A 27,449-nucleotide genomic window follows, 5' to 3' on the forward strand; every position below is an offset into this window, starting at 1 on the left:
TTTGTATGAAGTAACATAAAATACTTTCAATTTGTACTTGAGGGGTACTTCAGATTTTTTAAGTGGGGTTGTATGAGGTATTTGGTTATAGTTAGTGTATTACCTACTGTAAATGGCAGTTGGTAAGCACCCAGTTTGGAGAAGCAGGCAGGAATACCACCGTGGAAGCTAAGCAATCTCCTGCTGTGGGCGGAGGCAGCAGCAAAATGTATTTTCGCCACCTACAGAATAAATATAAGTTTAACCGTATACTATATTTCCAATATTTTAACCTCTTAACTTTGCCCTTTCTGAGCAGGAACTGAGGTTGTTACTTATGCTCTCTCCAAAGCCACCACACTTCTTTGACAAAAACAGTAATTGTACCTCTCAGAACACAGTATCTGTTGGTCTACCACTGCCTCGATCAGCGAGTTTGTGTTATTGTCTGACTTTGGTGAATTTGAACTAAACCTTTAAAACACAGAAGTTACACAATAACATAAACTAACAGATCAGGGCAGGGGTAGACAAGCAACTCCATGTTCTGTGAGGTAAAATTACTGTTTTTGTCAATGGAGTCTGGTGGCTTTGAAGAGAGCATAGATAACAGCGTCAGGCCCCTGTCAGTAAGAGCTGTCTGATGGCAAGATAAAGCAGTGAAAATATTTGAAATATAGTGTACAATTACACCAATATTGATTTTTTTTTTAAGGCGGCTAAAATGCATTTGTTGCTGACCAATCCACAGCAGTACATCACTTAGCTTCCTTGGCAGTACTCCAGCCTGCTCCTGCCATCTACTGTATAGGTAACACACTGACTATGGATAACTAGTTCATACAACCCCACTTCAAAAATTCTGAGCAATCCCTTTAAGTGCAGCACTGGAGTAGATAATCTGTTACTTTCCATCACTGCATGTTTTCTGAATAAATGCCTGCAAACTAAGAAACGATAAATTCTGAATGCAGCCTAACTGCCACACTGTCTGCTGTATCAGTTTGTCTCAGCAATGGATGAACATTGCAATCTTTGCTGTTCTTTCCCCTCTTTTTTCCCGCTGATCACCAACTGAGCTGTATCTGTGCATTGCAGGAGGAGGCATGGTGTTCCACAGGGTAGTATTGGGAACTGCTGTCAGGCTTGTTTGCACTGTATAGCATTACTCAGATGGCAGAATATACAACAGAAAACAGGTGAGATTCCCTCAAGAACGATGCCTAGCGTGTTGTGTTGTTAACAAAGTCTTACTGATGTAATTAGGAGGCTTCAAATTACATTTGTTAAAAAAAAAATAAAAGTGTGCTCATATTAGATGATGCCTGAAACACATTTTCATTCTATGTATTATGGATTTTAAATGGTATAAATAATGAGGAGCCACTCAGAAATTAATTTTAGTTGCTTTGCATCCTGTTCACTGTTCTTTCTAACAGATGGTAGATTGTATGGTGCCTCTGTAATGCGCACATGACTAACAACTGCAGTGAACTCGAGAATGGCTGTCATTTGTCTTTTACTGTTTTGCTTATTTTAGATAATCCTGTGCCATCATCTTCTTTACCAAGTACATGTCACGCAATTAGTCAAGTTTGCTTGTTAACATGTCTCGGTGTCGTCTGTCTGCATGCCACATGCAGATTTTGTGATTAATCTAGAAAGACAATATTTTGAAATGTTATTGGGAGTGGAATATAAATAAGCATGTGATGTATTGTTTTTTATTGCTTGATGGTGTCTGACAGCTTTGTCAGAGAAAATGCATTGCGTCTTTTTTCCTAAATCCATCATAAGGAATATAAAGACATATGCATAATAATGAAACACATTTATTAATGTGTACTGTCCCCTGGAGTCACATGACAATGAAATGGATGACTGGTTTTCTTTTGCATGGATGCTGTAGGCCCGTGTATCACATGTGGAGGCGGCCGAACAGGTAAAATTTGTGTACGTGGATGAGCTCGGAGTTCAGAGTGGCCTCACTAAGGTCTCACGGGAGTTTAATGGTTCATTGGTGGAGGAGGAGCCACTAGCTCAGGTTAGATACACTCTCTCAGAGTAAGTTGCTTTCGTCATCTGATCTGAAAAATAAAGAGGTGGAGATCTGGACTGATCATCCAAGCAGCAGGCTGCTCAGAGCCCACCAGTTGTTTTTGGGACCTTGACTGTACAGGCTTTTTTGATTGGCACTGCAGATCTTTACAGCTTTTATCGAGACTGTGAATTTTTGTAGAAGCAAACATGTTTCTCCAACTCCTTTTAAGATGAGTCTGGTGATATTCTATATTTCTTTTCTTGCCAACAAACCAAGAACGACTTTGAATTTGTTGTCCAAATCAAAAGCTCATCGCTACCATAAACAGTTTATTTTAGGTCAATTCCACATACACCTGCTGCTGTTAATATTCATTAGAGCACCAAATGTGTATTAATCGACAGCTAGTCTCGCCACCAGACAATCAGAGATCTCCGCCTTCTGATAGTCTGGGGACACTCCTTTCTAAAGTGTGTTTAACACACTGGCGAAAACGGCTGGCAACAAAGCAACGCCTCTTGCATTTTTGAAAAGGACACGCCTTCTCGGAAATGTGCGCTCCTCCTTTTCTCATCCGCAAAGAAACAAACACACAGAGAGCTTGAAAATGGATGCCGAGAGATTAAACTCCGTTTTATCAAACGTGTGCTCATCTGTGAAGAAAATATTTTTTCCAGCAGATGTCTTAGTTACAACATTATTGAGCTACCTGGAGTAGTTTCATGTTATATCCAACAACGGGAGGCTTTTAACAGATGACGTCCTGATGTTAGCTTTGCTGCTAACTGTTAGCTGTCCCTGTCAGCTGCAGCTACTGATGCTTTCTAGACACCGTGATTTCCCAAAACTGAATAAATATCACACATAGCAACACAAAACTGCTTTGCTAGCTCAATCATGTTGTAACTAAGATACCCGCTGGAAAAGATATTTTTTTTCACAGACCGTTTAATGAGTTATTACCTATTACAGACCCCACTAACAGCTAACAGGGCTAACAGCTAACGGTTAGCCCAGCTAAACGTGCACACAGAAATAGTAATGTTTGTTCAATCATTGTGTTTATAGACTTTACAAACATCGGGTTAGTCTAAACGGTGATACAGTGATGTGAAAAATGTGATATATAGGCTATATATATAGCTAAAAGCTTTGCTGGTTTTCTACCCGGAAGTATTTGTAAACAACAAGGTGATTCCCTCTGTAGTCCGGCCAGACGGATGAGTCATGGCCTTGTAAAAGATTATGTTTGTTTCTTTTAGTTGGCGAGAATGTGTCGCCGCAAACGCGACAAACATCCACTAACTTTGACGGTGTTTTCTGCGAGCGCGACTTGAGCCATTTTGTACCGCTACACGTGTTTCTAGTGGGACTATGTTTACGAGCACAAGAGTTCAGCGAGCCACCGAAGGACCGCCCTGCAGATTTACTATTGGTTCTGCAACGTAGGGAGTTTTTTTAAACTCTGAAATTGTATCCGCCCATCTAAACACAAAATCAGGGAGAAAGTCATCAGTCTTTAGTTAAGCAAAGCGTCTAAAGACTGACTTGTGAGTCTAATCGACAGCTGAAAATAGTCCCCCAAATGCACTAATTACACCCCCTGTAGGCCACAACCCCATGTCCAAATGGAAGATTCCTGTTAGTGGAGTATAACTATAAAAGCGCCATGTCATTCCATGAGATCTGTTTGACTATCTGACGAAGGCTTGATGCAGAAATGCATCAGACATGTTTTTAAGTCTAACATGACAATACCATGACAGTAAAGGGATTTTAGTTGTTAACAAAGAGAGTACCTTGGAGCTTTCTTTTGATTTTTCTGTCTACATGTGTCCTTATGCAAAGAGCAGCTCAAACAAACTCATTTTGAGTCCAAGAAGTTTTCCTACCCAAATGGTTTGTTCACTAATTACTACTGTTTGAGTAACATTTGCTAAAAAGTACAGTGCTGTTTTAGGAAATTTCCCATCATTTAAGAAACTTGGGCTGGGCAATATATCAATATCATAATATGAGACTAGACTAGATTTCGGATATTGTAATATCATAGGTGTTGTCTTTTCCTGGTTTTAAGGGCTCATTACAGTTAAGTGGTGTAATATTATTAACTTACCAGACTGTTCTGGCTGTTACATTCTTTTCCTTTACCCACTTAGTCATTATCTCCACATTACTTGTTATATTTATCAAAAATCTTATTGTGGAAATATTTTGTGAAAACTCCAGTAGTCAACCATACAATGTGGTCACAATATCAATATTGAAGTTTTTAGTCAAAAATATTGTGACATTTGATGTTCTCTTCTTGTCCACCTCTAAATAAAACTATACATATAATATTTATGATCCATTTAAAAGATTTACATCTTCAATACCAATAGTCTGCCAAGAATAAATCCTAAAACCTGAAATGAATAAGCATTTCACCACTTCTGGTTCCCTCATCTCAAAGTCAATAGATTTGATTATAGATAGAATAGAATAGATTTAGACTTTTTTTTTTTTTTTTTTTGTCAGATCCCTGACATAAGGTCCATGCTAAAACAAGCTAAAGAGACTCTTAAATTTGTTCTCCAACATAAAATACGTCAGTAAATACCCAACTTGTGAACTTTAAGCTTCTATGTATCTCAAAGAAGGCGATTGCTAACAAGTGGCTGAATGGGACTACAAAATGTCATCATGTCAAGCCATGCAAACACGGCTTTACAGTCTCGTTAAGGTGGTGACATTAGGTCATGCAACCCTGTAGGTTGTTTATGGCCTAACATTAGCTTTTTACTTCTGGCTATGGTATATACAGTAGGCTTCAATAATCATGAAAATGGTAGTTTCTCTTACTGAACAAAATGTTTATGTATCAGAAATGTTTGCCACAGAGCTTTGTTTCGGCAATAATCCAAAATCCAATGGAAAAATCACCTAGGCTTTTCAACAAGGGAACCAGTGCTACTTACTTTTGTGTAGACCTACAAAAAAACATCATCCCTGGCTGACTCTTTGTCCTTGGCTCAGTAAGTCCCACAGATATGGTAAAGAATCAGAAATTATTGACAAACAAACTAATATGTTGTTGGTTTTGACTAAAAAGTATCATCTGGTTTACTGTACTGGGGTTTCATGAGCAAACAAACTGATAAATCCTAGTTTTTCCTGCAGCACCAGAGCCATCGTTTCTTTTTCGAGAAGCTTTCTGAGAGGATTTTTCATGGCAGACTCTTGTTCAGCCCCTGCTTGCAACCACAAATGGGCATTCTCCATCCTGATGTTGCATAACCTCCTTGCCATTGTGATGGAGTTGCTTCCAAACCATCTCTCTGGGGCCTGATCTGTAAGGCGCTTCGCATGTCTGCTATGAAGTCTAGAGCAGCAGCAGCATGTTTAGACTGGGAGGATTTCTCTCCTTAACAAGTCTACAGGCTTTAGTCCAATCTCAAAAAAGAAGATAACTCTTTTGTTCTCTTCCAATGAGGGGAGCATCCTCTTGTGGTTACCATTACATACCAAATCAATTATCTATGCCGCTAGTAGGAGGCTTCTTAAATGTGTTTTGCCCCTTTATTTACTCGGGTTGTCTAATGGCGGTGTAGAGGGGGTTTTCAAACCCTTTTTTCTAATCCTCAGTTATTCTTCCTTTCTTCTTTTCAAAACTGGGATTTACAGACCATCTGGGACAGCAAAGAAGCTTCTAATTGGCAAAGTAAAGAGTGATTTCAGTGTTAAATATGTTATGAAAGCCATATCATTTCCCACAAACAAATTTATGAAAAACTGTTCAGAAGAAAGAAACAGTTTTCTAGATTTCTTTTCTATGCTTGCTCTATAGCTGTGTTCCCGAAACAAGCAGCTCTCTTTTTGAGATTCATGCTGTCATACTGGTGGAAATGATTGTTGTTTTTAACCAATGGAATATGTATGGCCTCACAATATTGTTCTCGTCATGAATATTACAGTGGAAAGTTGTGCATATGTGAGCAGCATCTTGATCCATTCTAAAGATTTGGGACAATAAGTATCCAAGTGTTGATGTGTTTCCTTGGCTCCCATTGTCAGATCTCAAAACTGCCCTTGTGCAGGGAGACGATTTCTCATCAGGCACCAGCAGCCGGAGCACCAAGCTCATTCACGGAGGAGTCCGATATCTACAGAAAGCCATCATGAAATTGGATTACAAACAGGTAAATGCTTCATTTTTTCTCCGCAGCTGACACTTATCCGCAGAATTCCTGGTCCCTCTGGTCATATTGCTTTATTTACCCTCCCATGTTCATTTTTCATTCACGGGAAGCAGTGACATGTTTTTTCTTGAATGACTGCCTGCCTGGGATTTTCTGAAGTTGTTTTAAAGAATTCTTACAACTTAGCAGACCTCTGCTGCTATCATATTGTGACTTAATTCATAAAATTATCCCTCAGTAATAGGTGGGATGAAGCCTATGTGTCCTCCTTTGTCTGTGAATTGTTTAAGACGACTCACCTGGGTTCAAACTGAAATGTCACCATTTTCTGTTACATTTCACAGTATATGAGAAATCTCATTATTCTCAGCTTGTGTTTTCTTTAGGAGCCTTATTTTGCTATCTGTATGAACATACGAGGGTCCTGGAGGTGAGCAGCAGAGGAGACCAATTAGTGTGATTGCAGGAAATGCAACTGCCTAGTCAGCAGCTCGACAGTAAAATGTAGGCTGTGCTACATGTATTTGATTAAACAGAGGGCAAAATAAAGCAACAGTTTTTGGGACTGGGAACACAAGACTTCTAGTTACAATAATTTGATTTACCCTTAACAGCTAAAATCAAATTCAGGTCTCAAAATCAGCTGATAACTAACAAAAGGGTGAGAAATTAAAGTCTGGTTCTGAAGAAATAAAAGAAATAAAATCTTCTGATACCAGCAAGACAAGGTAAACTATAAAAGGTCATTGCTGTCATTCAAATACATGCACCGATTATCTTTAATTTATTACCTTAGGAATCAAGAGAAAGGCTGAATTAAAGTAAGAATTAAAATGAAGGGCTGAAACAATTGGTCAATTGGATCAGGGTTTACCACGGATCCTTAAAACGTCTTGAAAGGCATTCGTCTAAAAATAGGGTCTTAATTGGAATTAAAATGTCTTAAAACAACCTTTGAAAAGTCTTAAAATGCTAAGACATGGGAAGTAGGATTTTATTAATCTTTTTTCTGACATTGCAGTGTAAAATCTCAAAATAATTGGTTACGTATTTTTTAAGTGCCTCTCAAATTAACGTCATGCATATCAGGAAATTGGAACCCAAAACACATCTTTTGTTTACAGCTTGGACGAGGATTCGCTGTCTGCTAGCTGCATAGCTGTCACCGTACCCTGACGGACATTGGGAAGTGCAAATTTGACGAAAAATTGGCAATTTAACCAAGATTTCATGACGTGGCTGAAGCAACTACAAAACAATGCAAATGAGGCTCGTATACTATATGCAAAAGGTTTTCCAAAACAGCACAATAGGAATCAAGGCAGCAAATTCCCACGAGCAGATTGAGAAATACAAATCCGCCAAGAAAACATGTCAACAAACTGAAGGTATTTCCCAATATTGTTCTACTCTTGTCTCTGCTACGCGACAAAAAAATCAGATTTCATGTTGTAATAAATATTTTGGTATAATTTCTCTAACCTGAAGTAACTGATGTCAGTTCAGTTTTTTTCCGCAATTTTGGTTATTGTCAAATTGGTCTTTAATTTTATTTTGAGTGGCATTAAAAAGTCTGAAATCTAACGTGCCTTAAGTAATAGGAACCCTGAGGTCTTTTTTAAGCACAATTGCCAGATAATCACGTTTCAGCTTTACAGATGTGAATTATTGGTCGTTTTCTTTGTTTTCTGTGACAGTTAATTGAATGTCTTTATGTTTTAGATTACTGGTTGTTCAAAAAGGACATTTGTACATGTCATCTAGGACCCTTGGAAAGTTTTTTTACAATCATGGAACAATTAATTGATTTATCAAGACAGCAATTATTCAGTTGTTAAATTATTAAAATAATCATTAGTTCAGCCCTAATTAGAATTTTTGTGTCTGACAAATGGTCCATGTTGACTCTCTTCTCCATGTCTAGTCCAGTTGATTGACTTTCTATCTCCTATCTGTCAACACTCCTATCCATAGCACTTCAGGTGTTCAAGTTAAAACCTCATCTCAACGATCATTTTTCACCTCATATACCTGAAAGAGCAGTAAACCTTTCCCTTGATAAAGGCATGGAGTTTGGAAGATGGAGAAGTTCAGCCGAATGGTAGTAAACTTTACAATCACCTTTGGGCTGCAAGGCCCATTGAAGTGTAAGGTAAAGGAAGAGCGGTCCATGGCATCTCTGCACCATCTCGCCTTTGCTCTCTCAGACTTGTGTGAACTCCGGGGCCTTGATTTGATTTGTGCAGCCTTGAATCATAAGCTTTAATTGCACCTGACATTTAAAGCTTCTCTCTGGTATTTAAAGCAGTGTACAGGTGTGGCTCATTACTGAGAGGGGGATAGGAGATTTTCTGATTTCTCTCTCATTGCTGGGCCGTGGCAGCGTCTTAACTCATCATGCTGCCTGTCACCATCCCAGAGCCCCTCCTTCACTCGCACAAAGCCATATCTGACCCAGCTATCATCAGTCAAACCAGAGTTCAAGCCTATCATAAAATGAAGTCCTTTTTAGTGCTGCAAACACTGCCATAGAGCTGCAGAACGTATCACAGGAATTAAAAGAGTGTGGCTTATGTGGCAACATGTGATCCACAGCACATATTACCAACCCTGTAATGTCGTATTTTTCCTAGTACTGCGAGGTAGTGTTTCTCGCACTCCTCCGTGCTCATGAAAGACAAGCTGGTGGGAGCCATTGTTTATTATGATGCTCAGAGCCTCAAATCATGACATCGTTGCTTGAACAGTGTGTAGAGTGCTGTGCACATCACGATGCACCATGAAAGTGTATGAATCACTGCAATGTTAAAAATTATTGCACTTATCACAGCTGGAGACGCTGGCAGCAGCAATCTGACTGCAAATTGTAGAAATCTAAATCTGTCCTGTTATCTGTTTTGTGTGATTGCAGAACTTGTTTTTTTCTTGTCTTGCATGAACAACAAGTGTGAGGAATACAAGTGTAGTGATTTGACTTTTAAAAGAATAGTTATTTGGACTATAGTGATAAAAGATTTCTCAGAAAGTCTCACCAAATATAACGTGTAAAGAGCTGAATGCACATTTGAAGGCCTCTTTGTTGCCTGTAACAGTTTTAACACAAACATAAACCCTTAAATTAGGTGTTTTTAAAATGAGAGCACCACAGACAAGATGTCTAGATCACAGTCTGTTTGGCACCAAGAAGAAGAAACTCTAATTAAACACAGGTTTTTAATTATTATTTGACGGTAATGCTAAATTCTAGATCATACCTTCTCAGTACAACATCTTGTGTCTCACACAGCCATGTAATTGCTGTCTATGTGAGCGTAAACAAATTAGAAACAGCATTTTTTAAAACAGAAAATAGCCAGTAGGCATCGCGTTCCAACCAGTCCCAGGATCCATCTTTCTCCAGGCTATATGTGCCTCATGTTGGCATCAGAAAAACAAAGCATATGTTGATTGTTAGCCAGGGTGTACATAGCATGTCCTGTTCACTCAAGGTCTCCCTTTTAGCTGCAAACTCCCAACTTTGTTTCTCTAGGCTATCTGTCAGACTTCATTTAGCATTTGAGGATATGTGGATTCCCATGTACTGCAAAAAGGCAACATACTTCTGAGGGAATACGGCCACTATCTGAGCAGTGATCTGTCAACCTTATTCATTTAGCAGAAGTAAGTAGGAGAGGGGGGTATTTTACATGAGCTATTTATATTTGTTTTATAACAGCAGTTTTCTTTTGTACCTCTAGAAAGCAGCAAAATCTGTAAATCTATAAAACCATGTGTAGTTTTACAACATTAAATACATTTTAAATCATAATCAGTGCAGATGAGACAAAGGAATAAAAACAAATACAGAGATTAGACCGCTTACATGTATTTAATATTTCCTCAAGCTGTCTTTTCCACCCCTTTTCCCATACGTAACTGGGTACATTATGGCAGTGACATTTTCTGTCCTGACCTTCTTTACTGGGGATCGGGCTTTGACTGCTCGGGTTCATCTCCTCGGGATTTTTCGAGCCATCATGGTCAGATAGTTTCAACATGTAGACATCATTTAGCCTTAGAAAACATAGTCTTTGCAAACATAAAATTTAGTAGGAAATGACGAACAGACTGTCAGACCCCATGCTCGGAAATCACACAGACAAGAAACCTGATAAACTCAAAAAAATTCACACACAGCAAAAAACTTGGAAATATTCTGTAGTATTACATATGTTGACTTCTGGGCAGTTCTTGTGCTTTAAGGGAATTTTGCCTCTTGTTGTTTGTTTACACACAATTCAACTGTGCCCTTCTTCTTTGTGCTGGAGGAGTAATTGACAAAAGCATCTGGGATAATAACTTCATCTCCCACTGTACCTGTAACAATTTAATTGGACAAGTCAGCCCAGCCAAGCATCTCTGGCTCTATGACTCGGAGACATGACATTCATTGTCATTATTGTCCCTGTCATTTTGCAGCTTTTTGTCCAGCCGCAGAGTTCCTCTCACTCCACTGAGTTTTGTACCTCCAGGAGGCTGGAACGAGTGGTGGTGTGAGCCGAGCGGAGGTAGGGGTGGGATGGGAGGGAGGGGAGAAGAGAGGAAAGAGGGGGAGAAGAGGGAGAAGGAGGGGGGCTCCTGTTCTTCCAGGGAGCTTTGATGCTCATTTAGCTCTGCTCTGTCATTCGGCCATTTTGGCTTTTAATTGCTGATGATAATTATCATCATCATTATTGTTATCTTCATCAGCGTGTCAGGTTATTATAGCCGTCGTGTGCTGTTCATTCATAAATCCTGGCACCGCGATCTGACTAATCCTTGAATTCCTGACATTTAATGTAGTATTAATGCTCCTGTTCTTTGCCCAGTGCCAATCTGTGACAGGCTCACAACAGAGAGCTGTGAATCACTGGGTCAAAGGTCATTAGGAGGCTCAGCAATCACCAAGGATCAGACACTGCCTACTGGTGCCGGGGCCCCTCTCAAGCCGGGGTTGCTTGTGTATATATGTGTGCGTGCGCTTGTGTATGCATGTGCACACACACACCACCGGTGGCATAAGTTTGCTAACCACCTCCTATAATGGTCACATTCACCCTACAGAGATGAAGAAGTGGATTCCATGGTCTTCCTAATACATCATGGCAGGGTGCATACTCTTGTATGTAATTCATTCTAAAATGTGGCCTTTAAATCTGTTGTTTTCTTGTTTTTTTTTCTTTTTTTTACTTTTTGCTTTCAATTTATTTATTTATTTCCCGTAGAGGGGGAATGGCTTCCAGCATGCTGTAGCATTAAGCAGGGCCCACCAGCTAGCTAGCCTCGAGTCGCTCAAACGTAAAATAAATCAGGGCACAAAGGACCCTGCTCATTCCTGCAAAGTAGCAACATTTTCCCTGGCCAACAATGAGGACTTGAACTTCCCTGGCAATAACAAATAGAAAGAAAGTCACCCGAGACACCAACATTAAAAGTGATTAATCATCTCTATTCTCTCTTTACTTTTGAACCAAGGGATTGTCCAGCAATAAATCTTCAAAGATGTACATAAGAATCACTTCCTAATGAAACCGGGCTTTGTTCATTTGTCACCTTTTAGACCCTTTCATTTAAATTACAAAACTTGTGACCTTGTGACTCTGAATATAGATCTCTGGTATTTTAGAGCTGAAGAGGGATTAATCCATAAATCTTGATATTAGATTTCTCTGTTCATTAAAAGGATTCTGCCGAGGGATCTTCAGCTGGAGAAGCAGATCAGCCGCTGTCAAGAGCTGTTTACCGTCATATTGACATGTTGAAAAATGTGATTATCAGGAGAGGAGTGATTGTTCTCAGCAATCATTTGATGTAGTGTTCTTTTTAAAATGTAAGATGTTTGTTGTTTGTGTTGTTTTTATTCCCATTTAACTTGTAAAGATGAGTGTTTTGTGTTATGTAGGTGGAAGCCCTTACAAAAAGAATGTGAGAAAATATATTAATAGTAACCGAGCATCCTCTAAAGGCAGGAATAAACAACAGGTTTGTCAACTCCTACCTCTGCACTCTTGGTATATTTACGGCTTCAGTGCGTCTGCTCCTCATCCCCGCATTCCCTGCCTTTTCCTGAGGAGCAGCTCCTCTTCCCAGTGCAGGAGAGAAGAAAGGGGAGGGGCGGTCGGGGGGCCCTCACTCAGGCCAAAGGGCCACTGTGGCTTTAAGTGTGCTCCTTGTGTGGCCAGAGCAGCCATCGCGCTGATGCAAAGTGACAGGGACAGATGTGACATATCGGTTCCGACACACTTCCATACCACCAGTCACAGGCTCGGGGTGACTCACATCCCCCTGCTCTGGTCCTGTCCCCCCGCTGCAGGACAACACAACGATGCTCGAGTGAACCTCGCCATCGCCCTCACTGCTGCCAGGTATGGGGCTGCCATAGCCAATTACACTGAAGTGGTGCACCTACTGAAGAGGGCAGACCCTCAGACGGGGAAGGAGAGGGTCTGCGGAGCGCACTGCAGGGATGGGATCACAGGTAAATCCAACAAAAGCCGCTTCCTTCCTTCCTGCCTCACTCTATTCCCACTCTCTCCAGCCCTCACAACAGGGGCCCTCCCAGCACTTCTTACTCAGTGCTAGTTTGCACATAGTCATTGCACATCTAATGCAGGGGCTTTTAATATTTTATAAGCGTTTTATGGCGCAGAGGGCTGCTTCAGATCTTGTAGGGAGGAACATAAGACGGAATTAGCGTACTCCAAATGGCCTTACTTACCTTTTAAATGTCATGCATAGGGCTGGCTTTGGAAGAATAAAGCAGTTAAGGGTAAAAGATGGTATTCTGAAACATTTCATGAATAACCAAGATTTGAGGATCTCAACACATGACCACCCCCTGATGTTTTAAAAGATGGAAGTGTGCTCTCTGAGGAGATGTCTCACTTTAATAATGTGAGAAGAGGGCCTTACATAGGGAGGGCTTAGACTGAAAGGATAATAGAAACAGTTTTGTCATCAGTTCTTTTTTCTTTTGTCTTTTTTCCTCCTCTTCCTTGCAAAAATATGAATCTCAAGCTTACAAACCTCGTCATTCTCTTTCTCCTCTTCGTCTCTTATAGCAGTGGCAGCATCACATGTCAAATTAGAAAGGGTAGTCCGTCATTCATCTTGTTGTCAAAACAGATCATTTGCTATCCTCATGGTATCTTTTGATACGCGTCCCATTATATACTGTAGCTCGTCAACATCAAGCATCACATTAACAAACATTTCCCTTCCACAATTTCAAAAGGCTCCCTCAGTCACTGCCACTGAGCTACTCTGTGACACAAAGAGGCAAGAGGGAAATTAGGTATGTCTGTTTCCTATTAATTACAATCCTGGGAAGTCTCCCATGGACACACTCGAGCCACTCTATTACGGAGAGAGGGGGGCGTTCGCTGATAAATTAATAATCCGGCTTGTCACCAGCCACAGATGAATAGCCCCTGGTGATTGATGCTGTTTTCTTTCATAGGGCAGGAATTTGATGTCAGAGCCAAATGTGTTATCAATGCCACGGGACCTTTTACAGACGCGCTGTGGAAAATGGATGATCAGAAGAACCCCGACATCTGTCAGCCCAGTGCTGGGGTGCACATCGTCATCCCAGGCTATTACAGGTAAGTAACGGTGGGCCCCTACATCTCTGTCACTGTCCTCCTGTATCACCTGCTCCTTAGTGCTGCCGTCTCATCAGTTCATTAGCTACTAGAGTCTCCTCCTCAGCCTCTGGCCACAACAACCAGGCACTGTCTGGCAGCTCTGTTGGTATGGGTGGCTCAGAGCAGGTGCTTAGCAGATATCAAGCACCACGGCTGAGGATAGTGTCATGGCGTCATGTAATCATTTTGTTAACTGTAAGAGAAGATTTACATCTCCAGTGTGTAATTTAGTGGTCAAACATAATTTCCTCTTGTGGAGGTTGTAACTCCAGTCTGATTGCACTCCTCTCTGCCTCGGCCAGAGCTGGGATTTCTGCTTTCCTGTTGATGCATGTTATTTGTGTTTGCAAGGGAGGAAGGCTACTCCTGTGACCCAGCCTTCCCCCTCAGCTATGCCTGTGTTAAATTGAGTCAGTGCCACGTGCATGTGTTTTAAACAGGACAATATGTGCACCCTTGGTTGAAGCAAGGGGAGCAGCGGCTGGAATTGAAACCAGCTGAATTAATCTCCTGGAAACAGCGCTGACAGGAGCCTGATTATGGGGTGTCCCTTCAACCAGCCCGGCCCGCTCGTGCCCTCCCCTCCCCAGCAGACCAAAGGTTAATGCAGTCTTCTTGTTTGTTCCCCTCCCTACCCCTGCTCCCTCCCGTGCACATAACACACACACACACACACACACACACACACACACACCTCCAGTCCCGACAACATCCCGTCACGTCATCTTCTTACTGGGAAAGGATGCCCTAACACTCCCACACACAGGAAGCCATCCCCGTGGAGGAGGACATCAACTTCATCTTGACTGAAGTCAACAACTACCTCAGCCAGGACACAGAAGGTGATCATCACACTGATCTTCACACAAACTTACCTGATCATGACCTCTGTGCTGTCTTTTTTTTTCTCACAGCATCATCACAGCGTCTCAAAACTGCACTGAATTGGAAATTGTCAAATGCATGTCTGCAGTCAAACTTACAGTACAGCGTCAGCATATCCAGAGAGCAGCTGTGACGCAAAGGTATAACTAGCACAACAATGTCAACATAACATTTCTCCCAGGAAAAAAAAAATGAGTCATCACTGTGCACTTACACTTGCGGCACTATAGCCTGGACGTTTGAATCAGACCTAATTCATAACAGCCATTTATGATAATAAATATACGTCCAACAATCTCAACACCCCCCCACCCACCCACCCACCCTCTCTGATTTACAAATAGCTGATAGAGCAAGCAGCTGACAGAAATAAATGAGCTAATCTGATGGCTGTGTAGGACTTCCACCAGATATTAATTCATCAGGAGGCCACAGAGTGCAGACAGATACAAATTCCCGCTTTAATTATGTATGGGAGCTGTGCTGGAAGCAGGAGACACCTCCACTAGCAGGACTATTTCTCAGAGCAACTTTATGAACCCCTTTGATTCCATCGTTATTTTGTTTTCCTTTAGACATAATACATGTCCCTATTGTTTTCCCCAAACACTCAAGACAAAATAGATTTTTCCCCCTTTATAGCAATGCTTTCACATGAGACATTTGATAATGAACAAGTGGAAAAATAACCTTTGCCACATGAAATTATATTGTTTTCGATTTGCAATTTTTATGAGGCCTTCCTGGAGCCTGTTTGATGTATTTTGTTCCCACTCGGAGCCTCAAATGGCCCTGGCCGACTGGCAAGCTTATCAAAACCCGTGGAGGCTTTATTGAATGAGTGACCAGTGGGTATCTAAACAGAATGCAGGGCTATTGATTTTGGAGAAGTGGTCTAATTGTTTCTAGTAGACAAGGGCTTGTCCCGATTATTTGATTGATTAGCTTGATACTGGTCTGCCTCCTCATCCTCCTCCCCTGGACAGTTAATAGCACTGTAATCCCAATACACTGCTGTATTTCTAATCCATCATCATTATCATGGCTGTACTCAGCACAAGATTAGTCCATGAGGGTTTTTTTTTCTTTTTTTTTGCATTCCTCAATATTAGCTCTGCCTTCTATATGCTTAAGGGGGAAAATTGAGAAAAAGTCAGCTGACACAATCCATTTGATCTCCTGTGAAGTGCGGTGGAGAGATTGTGAGACAGTTATAGACAGATTGACACACATGAGAGAAAGATAGAGAGTGGTGATAGTGCATATACTGAAGTACAATTTTGAGGTACTTGTACTTTACTTGAGAATTTCCAATTGATGCTACTTTATACCTCGACTCCACAGCTGCATTTAAGAGGGAAATATTCTATTTTTCACTCCTCTATATTTATCTGACAACTATAGTAACCACTTACTTTTCTGGATAAGATTTTTCATAAATTTGTTATATTGTAATACACAGACATTTTTGGCTTTTTACTGTGTAGCTGTTTATCTTCCTGAGACTCTGCATCCTCATACGAGGACATTACATGTTGGATTTACTTGACCTTATACTGCATTCTACTTAACTTAAACCTGTTGTCCTCATTAGTGGACACTTTTTTGTGCCATCTAGTGGTAGTAAGAGCACAATACACTAATCCATGTAAAAACAAGATAGCAGACATCTCTGCCAAGTCAGTCTGCAGCCGACCCCGACACAAACATGGACAAGGAACTAAACTTGATCAAATTTAATGGTTTAAACTTGTTCATTTATGATTAATTACATTTGTAGTTTGATAAGGCAACAGATTTCACTAATTTTGATAATGGTAACAAGCTAAGATGCTGCTAATTAGAAAGTACTCGTTGAAGAACATAAGAAATTTATCATCAGCTTGTTGAAGGACATTGGGTTGGGTTGACATTAAGTTTATAGGGACTTTATCATTGACAATGTTTAGTTTTTATACTTATCAGAGCCTACTAATCCCAACAGCTCAGAGAAATTAAAAATGCGAACCAAACAAAAGTCCGGGTCTCAGGAGGTTATAAATTAAGTGAAACTAGCTACAGTAGCAAAATGCTACTTAGACACTGATGCATTGTTAAAGGGCCAGTGTGTAATATTTGGCATGGTTTATTGTCAGTCTGAATCTGAATCTTCTACCCATTAATATGTTTATACAAGTGTATAATCGCTATAAAATAAAATTCATTTGGTTTTCATAGCCTTATAATTATGCTTTTATATATATATATATATATATATATATATATATATATATATATATATATATATATATAGCAAGGGCCTTGCTTTAGAGAGGTCGCCATCTTGTGCCGCCATGTATGTACGGCAGACCGAGCGGACAATCCAGCCAGCCAGAGAACACGTTTCGCGTGTATAAATGAACCAACGAAGACAGTGGAAGGAAGGAAGAAGGAGGAGGAAACAGCAGAGAGTGTCAGTAGTTCGTCGATAGAGAGTAGTGAAAAGTTTTTTTTAGTTATAAAGTTTGTGAATGGACCACACTTACCACGCAACAGGAGAGAATGAACCTGAACCGTCATCTGTGAGGAAAAGAAGACGCAACTTCACTCCTTGTGATGCACTCTCTGTGGCGCTTTTCCTCCTGATGATATATCTCCCCAACGATGGCAGCAGTAGCACCGAATCCCATTCTGTGCATTCAGCCTCTCTTCTCGCCTGCTCAGCATCAAACACATGGAGTTCCTCATTTGTATGCTCCGGCTCAAACAGGTATGGCTCTGGGTCTGTGTCCGCTACAAGAAACTCTTCAAAATCGCATTCAAAGTCGTCCATTGCAGCTACTATAGTCCGGAGATATTGCTAGGCTAAATAAATAGCTGAGCTCTGTTTACCGGCTACGCTGTCAGTCAGTGTGCGGGCTGGAGATTGAGCAGAGAGGGGAGGGGGTCCCCACTCGGTATGGTAAACGAGTATGTGTGTATGAAGTGTGTCTGTTACGCTAGAAGAGTCAGAGTTTGGGATGGAGTCTTTTACCCCCTGGAGTGTTACCGGAGTTTTTGGAGTGCTCAAATAAACTGGCCTTTTTCCCGAACGCTCCTCTGGTCTCCTGCTCATGAGGGATTCATTACAATATCGTAACATGGCTTAGATTTCTAAATAAACATTCACCTCGTCACTAGATAGACCTACTCCTGAAGAACTTGTGCGCAAGGCTTTTTGTCTCTACGAGGCCACCGTCGTTTACCCGACGGGAGGGGTGAGCAAGTGAGCCCTGCAATCTAGAATTTGACCACTGATGTCACTGTTTTCAACCCATTTTACACACTGGCCCTTTAACAATGTAATATATAATAATGTACCACTACTTTTATTCAAGATACTGTAAATATGTTTTGCCAACAAAACTTCCTCTTACCTGTAGTGCTATTTATCAGTCTAGATTGTTTTTGTGTGTGTTGCCGCGTGTTGGAGATATCGACTATAGAGATGTCTGCCTTCTCTCCAATATAATGGCACTAGATGGCACTTAGCTTGTGGTGCTCAAAGCGCCAAAGAATATATATGAAAAATGGTCTCTTTCCAGAAATCATTTTCTTTCTACTGAACTACAACCATCAACCACTGCACAGAAGGAACTGTGCATCTACTCGTGGACGGGAGGCTCGTGCTTGTGATAGCACAAGATGTAACTAGCTTAGTGGTGCTAGAAGACACAGTGATACAGTTGGCTGGTGCAGTTTGGAAGAAGAACATACTTCATGCTAGACTTGGGTAATATGGAGAAGATCAAATATCACAATAAATTCGACCAAATACCTTAATATCGATACTGCAACGATATTGTAGGGTTGAGTATTGCTGCTTTCACAAAAGACTTACACAATGAGATTTCTGATAAATAATCATCACTAATGTGGATTTAATGACTAAGTGGATGAAGACAAATAATAACAGCTAGAACAGTTTGGTAAATTCAGAATATTACATCACTTAATTGTAATGTAGCCTGTTAAACCAGGAAAAGAAAACACTCACAATATTACCATATCCAAAATCTATGAAGATATCTACTAGATATCTAGACGGTATCATGGTATTGATATAATATCGATATATTGCCCAGCTATAGTTCCTGAATGAAACAACACTCAAAGACTCACACCAAAACAATCTAGACTGATAACAGCACTACAGGTAAGGGGAAAATATGTATCTTTAATTTTGGGGTGAGGTGTCCCTTTAAGTAGAATTTTGAATGCAGGACTTTTACTTGGAGTATTTCTACATTGTTGTTTTGGTACTTTTACTCAAGTAAAGGATCTGAGCGCTTCTTCCATCACCATAAGAGATGGAGAGCAAGACAGATAAAGGGTTGTTGGGGATGTGTCACAGTGGTTCTCCACTTAAAGCCTCAGACTACATCTGGCTTCAGGCCATGTGGCCACGGACGGCAGGGTGACATGTGGCGTATGTCTGGGCGAGACCCTGGTAAAAGTCCTGTAGTCACAAAATGAGCAGAGAGAGCCTGAAGCCTGAGAAATAAAAAGAGAAGGGAAGGGGACAGAGAAGAGTGTGGGGGGTATATGTGTGAAGTGATGGCGCGAGAAGCCGTGACTGGCGGAGTCCACACAGTCTCTGTCCTTGCCTGTGGTAGTGCCCGGGCCAGGGTCTTCACTCATTTGTCTAAGAACGTGAAAGGAAAGGGGATGGGGGAGTGTGAAGAAGGGTCATACCAGAGGGGTTTGTCACATTGTGTGGAGGTGACACCTCAGAAGACCTACTGGCCCCCACAGTGGACAGCCAGTGTCTCCCCCAGTCCTCCCCTTAAGGGAGAAGGGTCTCCATGGCTTCTCACAGTCACACCAGAGTCTCTGCATGTCTTGCAGCAGATCTCCACTGTACTCAGTTTGACTCTACTGGACTCTCTGCTGCATGGACTGGCATGTTTAAAGACTCCCTTTGTTCAGTTCCTGCAGCCTGAAGTGGACTCTCTTTTCTGTTTTTGTGGTGAAATCTTTCCACACCACACAACAGTTCCATTCCCCAACCATGAGTCAGCCCAAACAAAGGAGGCATCAGTGTCGCTCACCCTGCCTCTGGAATTAAAGAATGAAAAACTGTTTTTCACTGAATTTTTCCAGTCCAGTCTTTTAGCCTTCACATCCAAAGGAACATCTTCCCTTTATTCACTGTGATCATTTACGTTCACATTCTGCAAGCATGTGTTTTATTGCCTGCGTTAGTAGGAGCTGTGCACCGTACTGACGTGTAAGCATCCAGAAGTGTTAGCTGAACCTTTTTCACCCATCAGAATAATCAATTGGAGTTTTGAATCCATTGTGCCAGGTCTTCTAAGGTTAATACAGCTCAAGGGACAGTGTTTATCATGCATAACTTTCATTGTGAACAACTATAAATGGGTATTGTCTTCATCTGCGTGCTTTTTATTGCCCATGTGAGGCCTTCTGCTCCACAGCTACTCTGCTGTCATGAATGTTTAAAAAATGCCCTTTGATAACGAGTTTGTCATTGTTTTATTCAGAAATATCAACCAGCCCATTACAGTGGCAGGTATTTTTTCAATCGATACACAATAGCGTATTAATATTTAATTCTTTATATGTCACTACGATATAAGAAAAAGTGGCTTGTTGCGAAGCAGCAGCTGGAGCTCGTTTATATTTCTGCTGTAGAAGTGAAATACAGGGAATAGAAAAACTCACTTAAGGGGTGTGCACGTGCACACAGACACACACATGTGCAAATATCTTCAGGATGTGTGTGTCTTCATACCGTAGGTGTCCACATGTTTATGTCTGCCAACCCGCCTGTCCCTGCTGTCTTTGTCTAAGGCAGAAGAGGTGATTTCTTGGGACCCTCGAGTGTTTTTTGTCCTCTTGTCATGAAGCCTAACTCCAAGGGCACTCTGTCAGTCTGCAGGAACAACAACGTTAACACTTGTAACAATGAACTGGTGACCGTCTGTCTATTCCATACTATGGTCACAAAGATTTTACCCACTGCTTTAGTTTCAAATCTGGTAGTAATAGAATAAAGATATTTCAGTGTAATTGCTGAAGACTTCTTTTTAAACACACCAGTATTGGCTGAGAAAGGGGCATTTTCTCAGCCTCTTCACCACACTGCTTGCACAGATTCTGGTCAACTTCCAGTGCACTGACACAATTTTGGCTTACTCCAAGGACAGTTCCCTACCCGAATTGGGACCATTTTAAGACACACTCAGTAAATGTATTGGCTATCACAAACGGCTGCTGTTAGCAGATAATCTATGGTAGTATTTTAACATACACCAACAGCACCAAGGTATACTTATATCAAGGAAAGAGACAAGGAAAGTCAACGCAGCAGTTTTGTATTTGCCTAGCTATCCCTATTATGAGGAACTGACTTAAATGATAATGTATCTAGTATTGTATTCTATATTTTTCTTACTGTTAACAAATCCCATCAAAAGACCAAAGCTAACAATATGATAATCCTTCTATTATTACTTTATGACTTCCCTGTCTGGTCTATTGGTTCCTAATCAATCAATCAATCAATCAATTTTATTTATAAAGCCCAATATCACAAATCACAATTTGCCTCACAGGGCTTTACAGCATACGACATCCCTCTGTCCTTAAGACCCTCACAGCAGATAAGGAAAAACTCCCCAAAAAAACCCCTTTAACGGGGAAAAAAAACGGTAGAAACCTCAGGAAGAGCAACTGAGGAGGGATCCCTCTTCCAGGACGGACAGACGTGCAATAGAACATGAAGATGTAAATCTTTAAAAACTGGTCCCAAATATCTGCTTTGTTAGGGTGCTAACAGGGTGAATGGTTTGACTAAAATGAACAATATAGTCCACGATGACCAGCGCTAAAATCAACCTGCATAGTTGTCCCTCCACTGTGACATTAGAGAGTGTCACATTTCAGAGATGGGACTAAGTCACACATGTACAAGTCTCAAGTAAGTCTCAAGTCTTAACCTTCAAGTCTCAAGTAAGTCCCAAGTCATTTTTTCTTGGGCAAGTCAAGTCAAGTCACAGGTTATGTCAAGTCAAGTCAAGTCCTGTAATAGGTCAAGTCAAGTCCAAGTCAAGTCACCTTATTATTGTAATTTTACCTGCAGAATCTGATCTTAATAAAGTGAAAAGACAAGATATAAGTAACTGTCAGTAAACATTGACTTCATCGCTGCAATGTTTTGCAGGGACGACCCCCATGTGTGTGCGTGCACACACACACACACTGTGTTGCTCGTTCATAAAACGTACAGCCGGTCTTGTGATGAACCGGTCGGAATGTTCGCTCACATTTTCTGGGGTTAATGTTCACAAATAAATTAAAAAACAAGTCCCACCAATTTTTTAAATTAATTTATCAATTTTATATTCTAACCGAAAACATGATGTGAATAACACTCAAGTCATTCATGTCATCGTGTCTCAAGTCAAGTCAGGTCCCAAGTCTTTAACTTCCAAGTCCGAGTCAAGTCTCAAGTCTTTTATTTTTTGTCAAGTCAAGTTACAAGTCATCAAAACAACGACTCGAGTCGACTCAAGTCCAAGTCACAATGACTCGAGTCCCCATCTCTGTCACATTTGCATTCCAAGTGTACTCTTCTTCAACATTTTGTTTACTTCCTGGATTTTTGTCACATTGAAATTCTAACCAGTCAAGAGCAGTTTTCTCGCGCAAGGAATTTGATCTGGTCTGCTTGTAAATTCTGCTGTGAGAACACGAACCAACTCTAGACAATTATGCAACTTTTTAACAAAGGTAGTCCCTGATTTGGACCAAAGCAAGCAAACTCTATGTCTGAGAATACTGTAGTATTTAACAAGTAATACTCAAACAGCAAGACAAAGTATATTTGTTAAGGACTATTTTCAGCTGCGGATTGACACACGATGCACTGGTGAGTATTTAGACCACAGACTGTATATAAAGATAAACAATGCATCTACACTCCCTCCCATTTTACAAAGATAAAGCCAAAATAACCCAGACTTGACCGCTCCAATCTTGCGCTGATGACATCATCTGGAGCCAGAGATGCGCAGTCGTGATCTGGTTCTAGAGCCCCAGTATCGAGGCTCCAGCCCATACACCAACCCAGCTCAATCATGAGTCAGTCACAGCTGTGAATCATGACATTACACCCCTTTTTATAGCATCAAATCACTAATTAAAACCCAACTTTATTAGAAAAATGAACACTTGAACATGCAGCAGGATGATTAAAACTACCTACATTTTTTTTTTTTTTTCAAAGAGGGGGCGGGGTTTATGACCCATACTGCAGCCAGCCACCAGGGGGTGATGGAGATTCCAGCAGGAAAGTGTTTGTGGTATTGACCAGTTTTTGGACAACAATGGAGGTCTATGACAGAGGAATAAGATAAATTAGGCTACACACGATGGTACTTGTCAGTGGGATCAATTAATTTGGGGTTATGGTATTTTCATGGGCATTGTTGACAATAAGAAAAAATTCCAATATTGACAGTCTTGTCCTTTAAGCACAGTAATCCTTGAACTATTAGAAATTAAAAAGACAGTTTTAATGATATCCTACAGCACATGATATTAGACCAGCCTCAGGAAACTAAATGAGACAAGGGTTGAACAGTGACAACACACAGGTGGTTGTCCTGTAACAGGGTGTGCACAGATAAAACAACATTTAAAGATTTACAACATAAAATATTTGGGAGGTATCGCAGTTAGACTGCAAACATGGACAATGAGACATGTGTAGGTGTTGGACAATGAGTGAATGAGCCACCGGTGTGTGAAAAGTGAACAGATCTTCTTAAGTAGTAACAGAGCCTGCTGTCATCCTGCACAGTGTCTCTGTCCTCCTGATAATACACACATATCACCAGGACAGTCCATGCCATGTTAGACTTCAAATGAACTGTACAATGACCTGCAAATGACAAGCACAGAGAGTTGCAGCCCCCTGCGACTTTGGTGTGAATGAGTTTTAACCCTTTGTTCGCGAGAAAGAGGGGAAGAAAGCATAATCTATGATCCCAATGTTTCTGGAATGTTTAAAAAGGTCAATATGCTGATATTTTTGACAGCGCTTGACCTTTTGTGAAAAAAGTAACAAAACCATTGGAATTGAAATAACTTCTTTGTTTAGTTCTGGCACATAATGTATCACAGTCAAAGCATGCTGTCTCCCTGCAGCATCTGCCCATGAGTGACTTGACTGTTAATCCGTCGTATTGATCTAATATCAAAAGGTGCTATTTAAATGCAGCATAACTCCCCAGGAGCCATGATCTGTCAGTAGGTTCTGTTTGGAGTCTGGCTGAATAACTAATGCCTGTTTTGTCTGTCGCTGTGTCCAGGTGGCCCAACATCTGGCCTCCACCTACTGAGGCAGGGCCTTACGACGTGGTCAGGAGGGCTCATATAACCTGAGGAAAGTAAGTCAGTTCATTTATATAGCAGCTTTTTAGAGCAGATATCACAGAGTGCTTCACAATAACAAGCAACTACAGGGATGCAAACAGGTGAGAAATTAAAGGAAAAACCTGAATAAATAAGAGCAGACGTGATGAATGCAGATGTTTCCACACAGGGAGCGAAGCATTCTCCACCACCATCATCAAAACACCAGCTGAGGGAAAATGGTATTGGAAGTTCCAGAGGCTTGTCAAATCTATGCCAAGGCACACTTACTAAGACTGCAGTATACTGTTTTTCCTTTAATTTGTCATCCACCTGTAAAAGAAGACTGAAAAAAAAAATTGTAGTCGTAAAAAGAAAGTATCCAAAGGAAGAGAGAAAGCCACAGACTTGAGTATTCCCTTCAGTTTTGAGGCTGGAACGAGGAACAACCAATAAGCCCTCATCAGAACACCTTAGACACTGTCTGGTGATGTTGGGCTGCAGACAGTACTCTAGCTCTCTTATGTAGGAAGGTGCCCCACCATAGCCGAGCTCATAAGAATCTTAAATTAGATTCTGAATTTGATTGGTAGCTACAGTGTGAAGAAATCAAAATCAGAGCTTTCTGTGAGACCTGGTTGAAAGCTTGGCAGCAGAATTCAGGATCACTTGGGAGCAATCCAAGGAGATCTTGGTGGCTTGCTGCTGACACACAGCTTGGATCAAAACGTCTTGTCAAAGAACAAGGTGACATATTGATATTGGCATCAGACTGTGTATTGATAATATGAGTGATTTTTGTACCGTCTGACTAATGGCTCATTTATGCTCAACATTACATACATACACGGACACTGACGGAGCTTTTTGATCTGCACACTCTGTCCCTATTTGTGCATTTTTTTCTGAAAGCTTACAGATAAACACGAAACACAGCAGTACCACCAGAGATTGTGGGGGCAGTGTAGCGTAGTTCAAGCGAGACATGGCCACTGGAATTGATGAAAATATTTTTTAAATGGCAGAACAGAACAAATCAGTAATATAGTGAAAAGAATTCTCTGTCCACATGTTGCGATATATTTAACGACCTCACAGACCACCACCGTTTACAATGCTGGCTCCATTAAAAGGAACATTATTACGATTTCTTCTGCTGTCGCCATTTCTGTTGTTTACAGAAACATTTTACTCTGTCATCTGATACCATCTCATGGATGTATCTATGACAACATAAAGGGCGCATGGACGCATGTAGGCAGTGATGGTCAAGTTTGAAATCAACTAATCTATTTTCGTAAGTAAAGGGAGTATAAATGAGCCTTAACTGTAGTTGCTCTGAGGTTCTCTATAGCCCTGTCTCTAGAGCAGGAACTTAATAACCTGGAACTTAACGTGTAGCTACTGTCACGGATTCTGTTTTTTTCTTTTTGTCTCTACTGTCCTCTGTCCACTAAGAGTTCCTGGACAATTACTAATTTCCTTTCTGCAGGACAAATAAAGGATTATCTTATCTTAAGGATTATCTTATCTTAATTAGAACTATATACATGGAAAAGCCATTTCTCACCAGTACAATATGAAAATATGGTGCGGGAATACACGTTCCATTTTCTTCTAAAAACAAAACCTATCCGGACAAAGAAAGTCAAAGGGACTAATGTTAACGTCACAATCCATAAGCTAATCGGGCCCAAAACTTTATGCTAACGCTAGCTGTTGTGGCTAGCCCCATTCAGTGGCCAACATATAACATTCGCAAGTGCATATCAGCTACTGTACATTACCATCTTCATTGTATCCCAGCTGCTGGGTAATCTGGAGCCATATATCCTCATTTGGTTGTTGAGGTAGTCTTTATGGTGTTTGTTTTACAATAAGTCGTTCCCCTATTTTGGACACAAGCTAGCTGTGACCTGATAATATGACATTAGTTAGAACAAAGAATGTCATCGGTCAAACATGTATTTCTGCAGGCAGAAATCCATTGAAAATGTGGTCAGTCTGAATGTTTTTTTCCCCAGGGGTGTGCAAGCATTAGAACCCACACATCAGTTTTTATAAAATTCTGTGCTAAGTGTGAAATAGCTTTAAATGTAAAAGAAAATCAATATCAGTTTTAACACCACGTCTGTCCCACAACTGCGCTCTCCTCCTAATGACTTATGTCTGAAATGTTTTGGTTTGTAAATCACAGTGGAGAGGGAACACAAAACCTTGTACCAGAAGCGTCAGTGTATTCAGAGTTCAGGTTGATGGGAAGCTTCAGGTTACGTGTCGTTAAGTTCCTCAATTGGAAACAGGGTTCATGTTGTAAAATGTACAGTACTCACAGCCATTGTGGCAGACACTGCTGGCCTTCCTGAGCATGCAGGCAGCCGAGGAGGCTCTTCCTTGAATTGTGGCGAGGCATGTGAAAGAAAGTGAGCAGACAAGTCGAGCTTTATATTCAGACATATTTAGTAGTGAAAACAGGCTACTGGAAAACAAGCCCAAAAAAACTGCTTATTTGTCGTCTGTGTAGCTCATCGTACTTCATAAAGACCACCGATTTAGTGTACAAATGTGCTCACAATGTGCACTGCTTCTGTGTCAAATTAAGCCTGACACCAGCCTGTGCATTACTGTCTATTTAGAATGGATCTTTTTGACAGCACCATTCACACTGGCAGTAATCCCAGTACAACCAGCTACTTCAATTCCAGCGCTGCTATTCCCGCACATGCATTAGATTGACCTCACATTAACCCAGATACATTTGATCTTTAAGAGCCATAAATTGGCTTTTGTCATTACCATAGGTTAATTACTGAGATTTGCTCTGTACCGTTGCTACACTGAGATTGCAATAATAAGCACCACACAAAAGCCATTCACACCGCCTGCGTGAGCACTAAATAGGCATTGTTTTGATCTTTCTATTCCTGTCGGGAGTTTTGTTTGTACTGGTCTATTATTAGCACTCTACAGAGCAGTACTTTTGATACAGTTTTGATTCTGCTGAGCTTAGTTGAAACCTTGCCCTTCCTGTCATTCTCTCTTTAATAAGTCATCTGACGTGCGGCCCAGACGTGTATCTGATTGCTGTCCTTACATTCCTCGCAGCACCTTTACAAGGAGGAAACTACTCTTTGTGTAAGAACTTTCTAGTATGCATTACAAAGGATATTTCTAGGATCAGAGTTTCACACAGATTTTTGTGTCAGATTCTTAATTTCTGATTGTACAGAATACATTTGCATTGCAGTTTTTAAGGTAATAATTTTGAGCTGTATCCATCTGTCATGACCAAATATTTGA

General features: G+C 40.8%; 1 protein-coding gene across 1 annotated transcript in view; it reads left to right on the top strand.

Annotated features, from left to right (window-relative positions):
• LOC125899214 (glycerol-3-phosphate dehydrogenase, mitochondrial-like) overlaps positions 1 to 14,366 on the top strand; it is a 124,384-nt gene extending 110,018 nt beyond the window's left edge. The window contains exons 3-7 of the mRNA XM_049593317.1: positions 1,078 to 1,178; positions 6,077 to 6,201; positions 12,533 to 12,697; positions 13,679 to 13,823; positions 14,306 to 14,366. Coding sequence (XP_049449274.1) covers positions 1,153 to 1,178; positions 6,077 to 6,201; positions 12,533 to 12,697; positions 13,679 to 13,823; positions 14,306 to 14,366 — 522 coding nt within the window. The 5' untranslated portion in view covers positions 1,078 to 1,152. The remainder of the gene's footprint in view (positions 1 to 1,077; positions 1,179 to 6,076; positions 6,202 to 12,532; positions 12,698 to 13,678; positions 13,824 to 14,305) is intronic.
• Positions 14,367 to 27,449: the final 13,083 nt, after the last annotated feature.

This window comes from Epinephelus fuscoguttatus, linkage group LG13 (assembly GCF_011397635.1).
Source record: "Epinephelus fuscoguttatus linkage group LG13, E.fuscoguttatus.final_Chr_v1".
NCBI lineage: Eukaryota > Metazoa > Chordata > Actinopteri > Perciformes > Serranidae > Epinephelus > Epinephelus fuscoguttatus.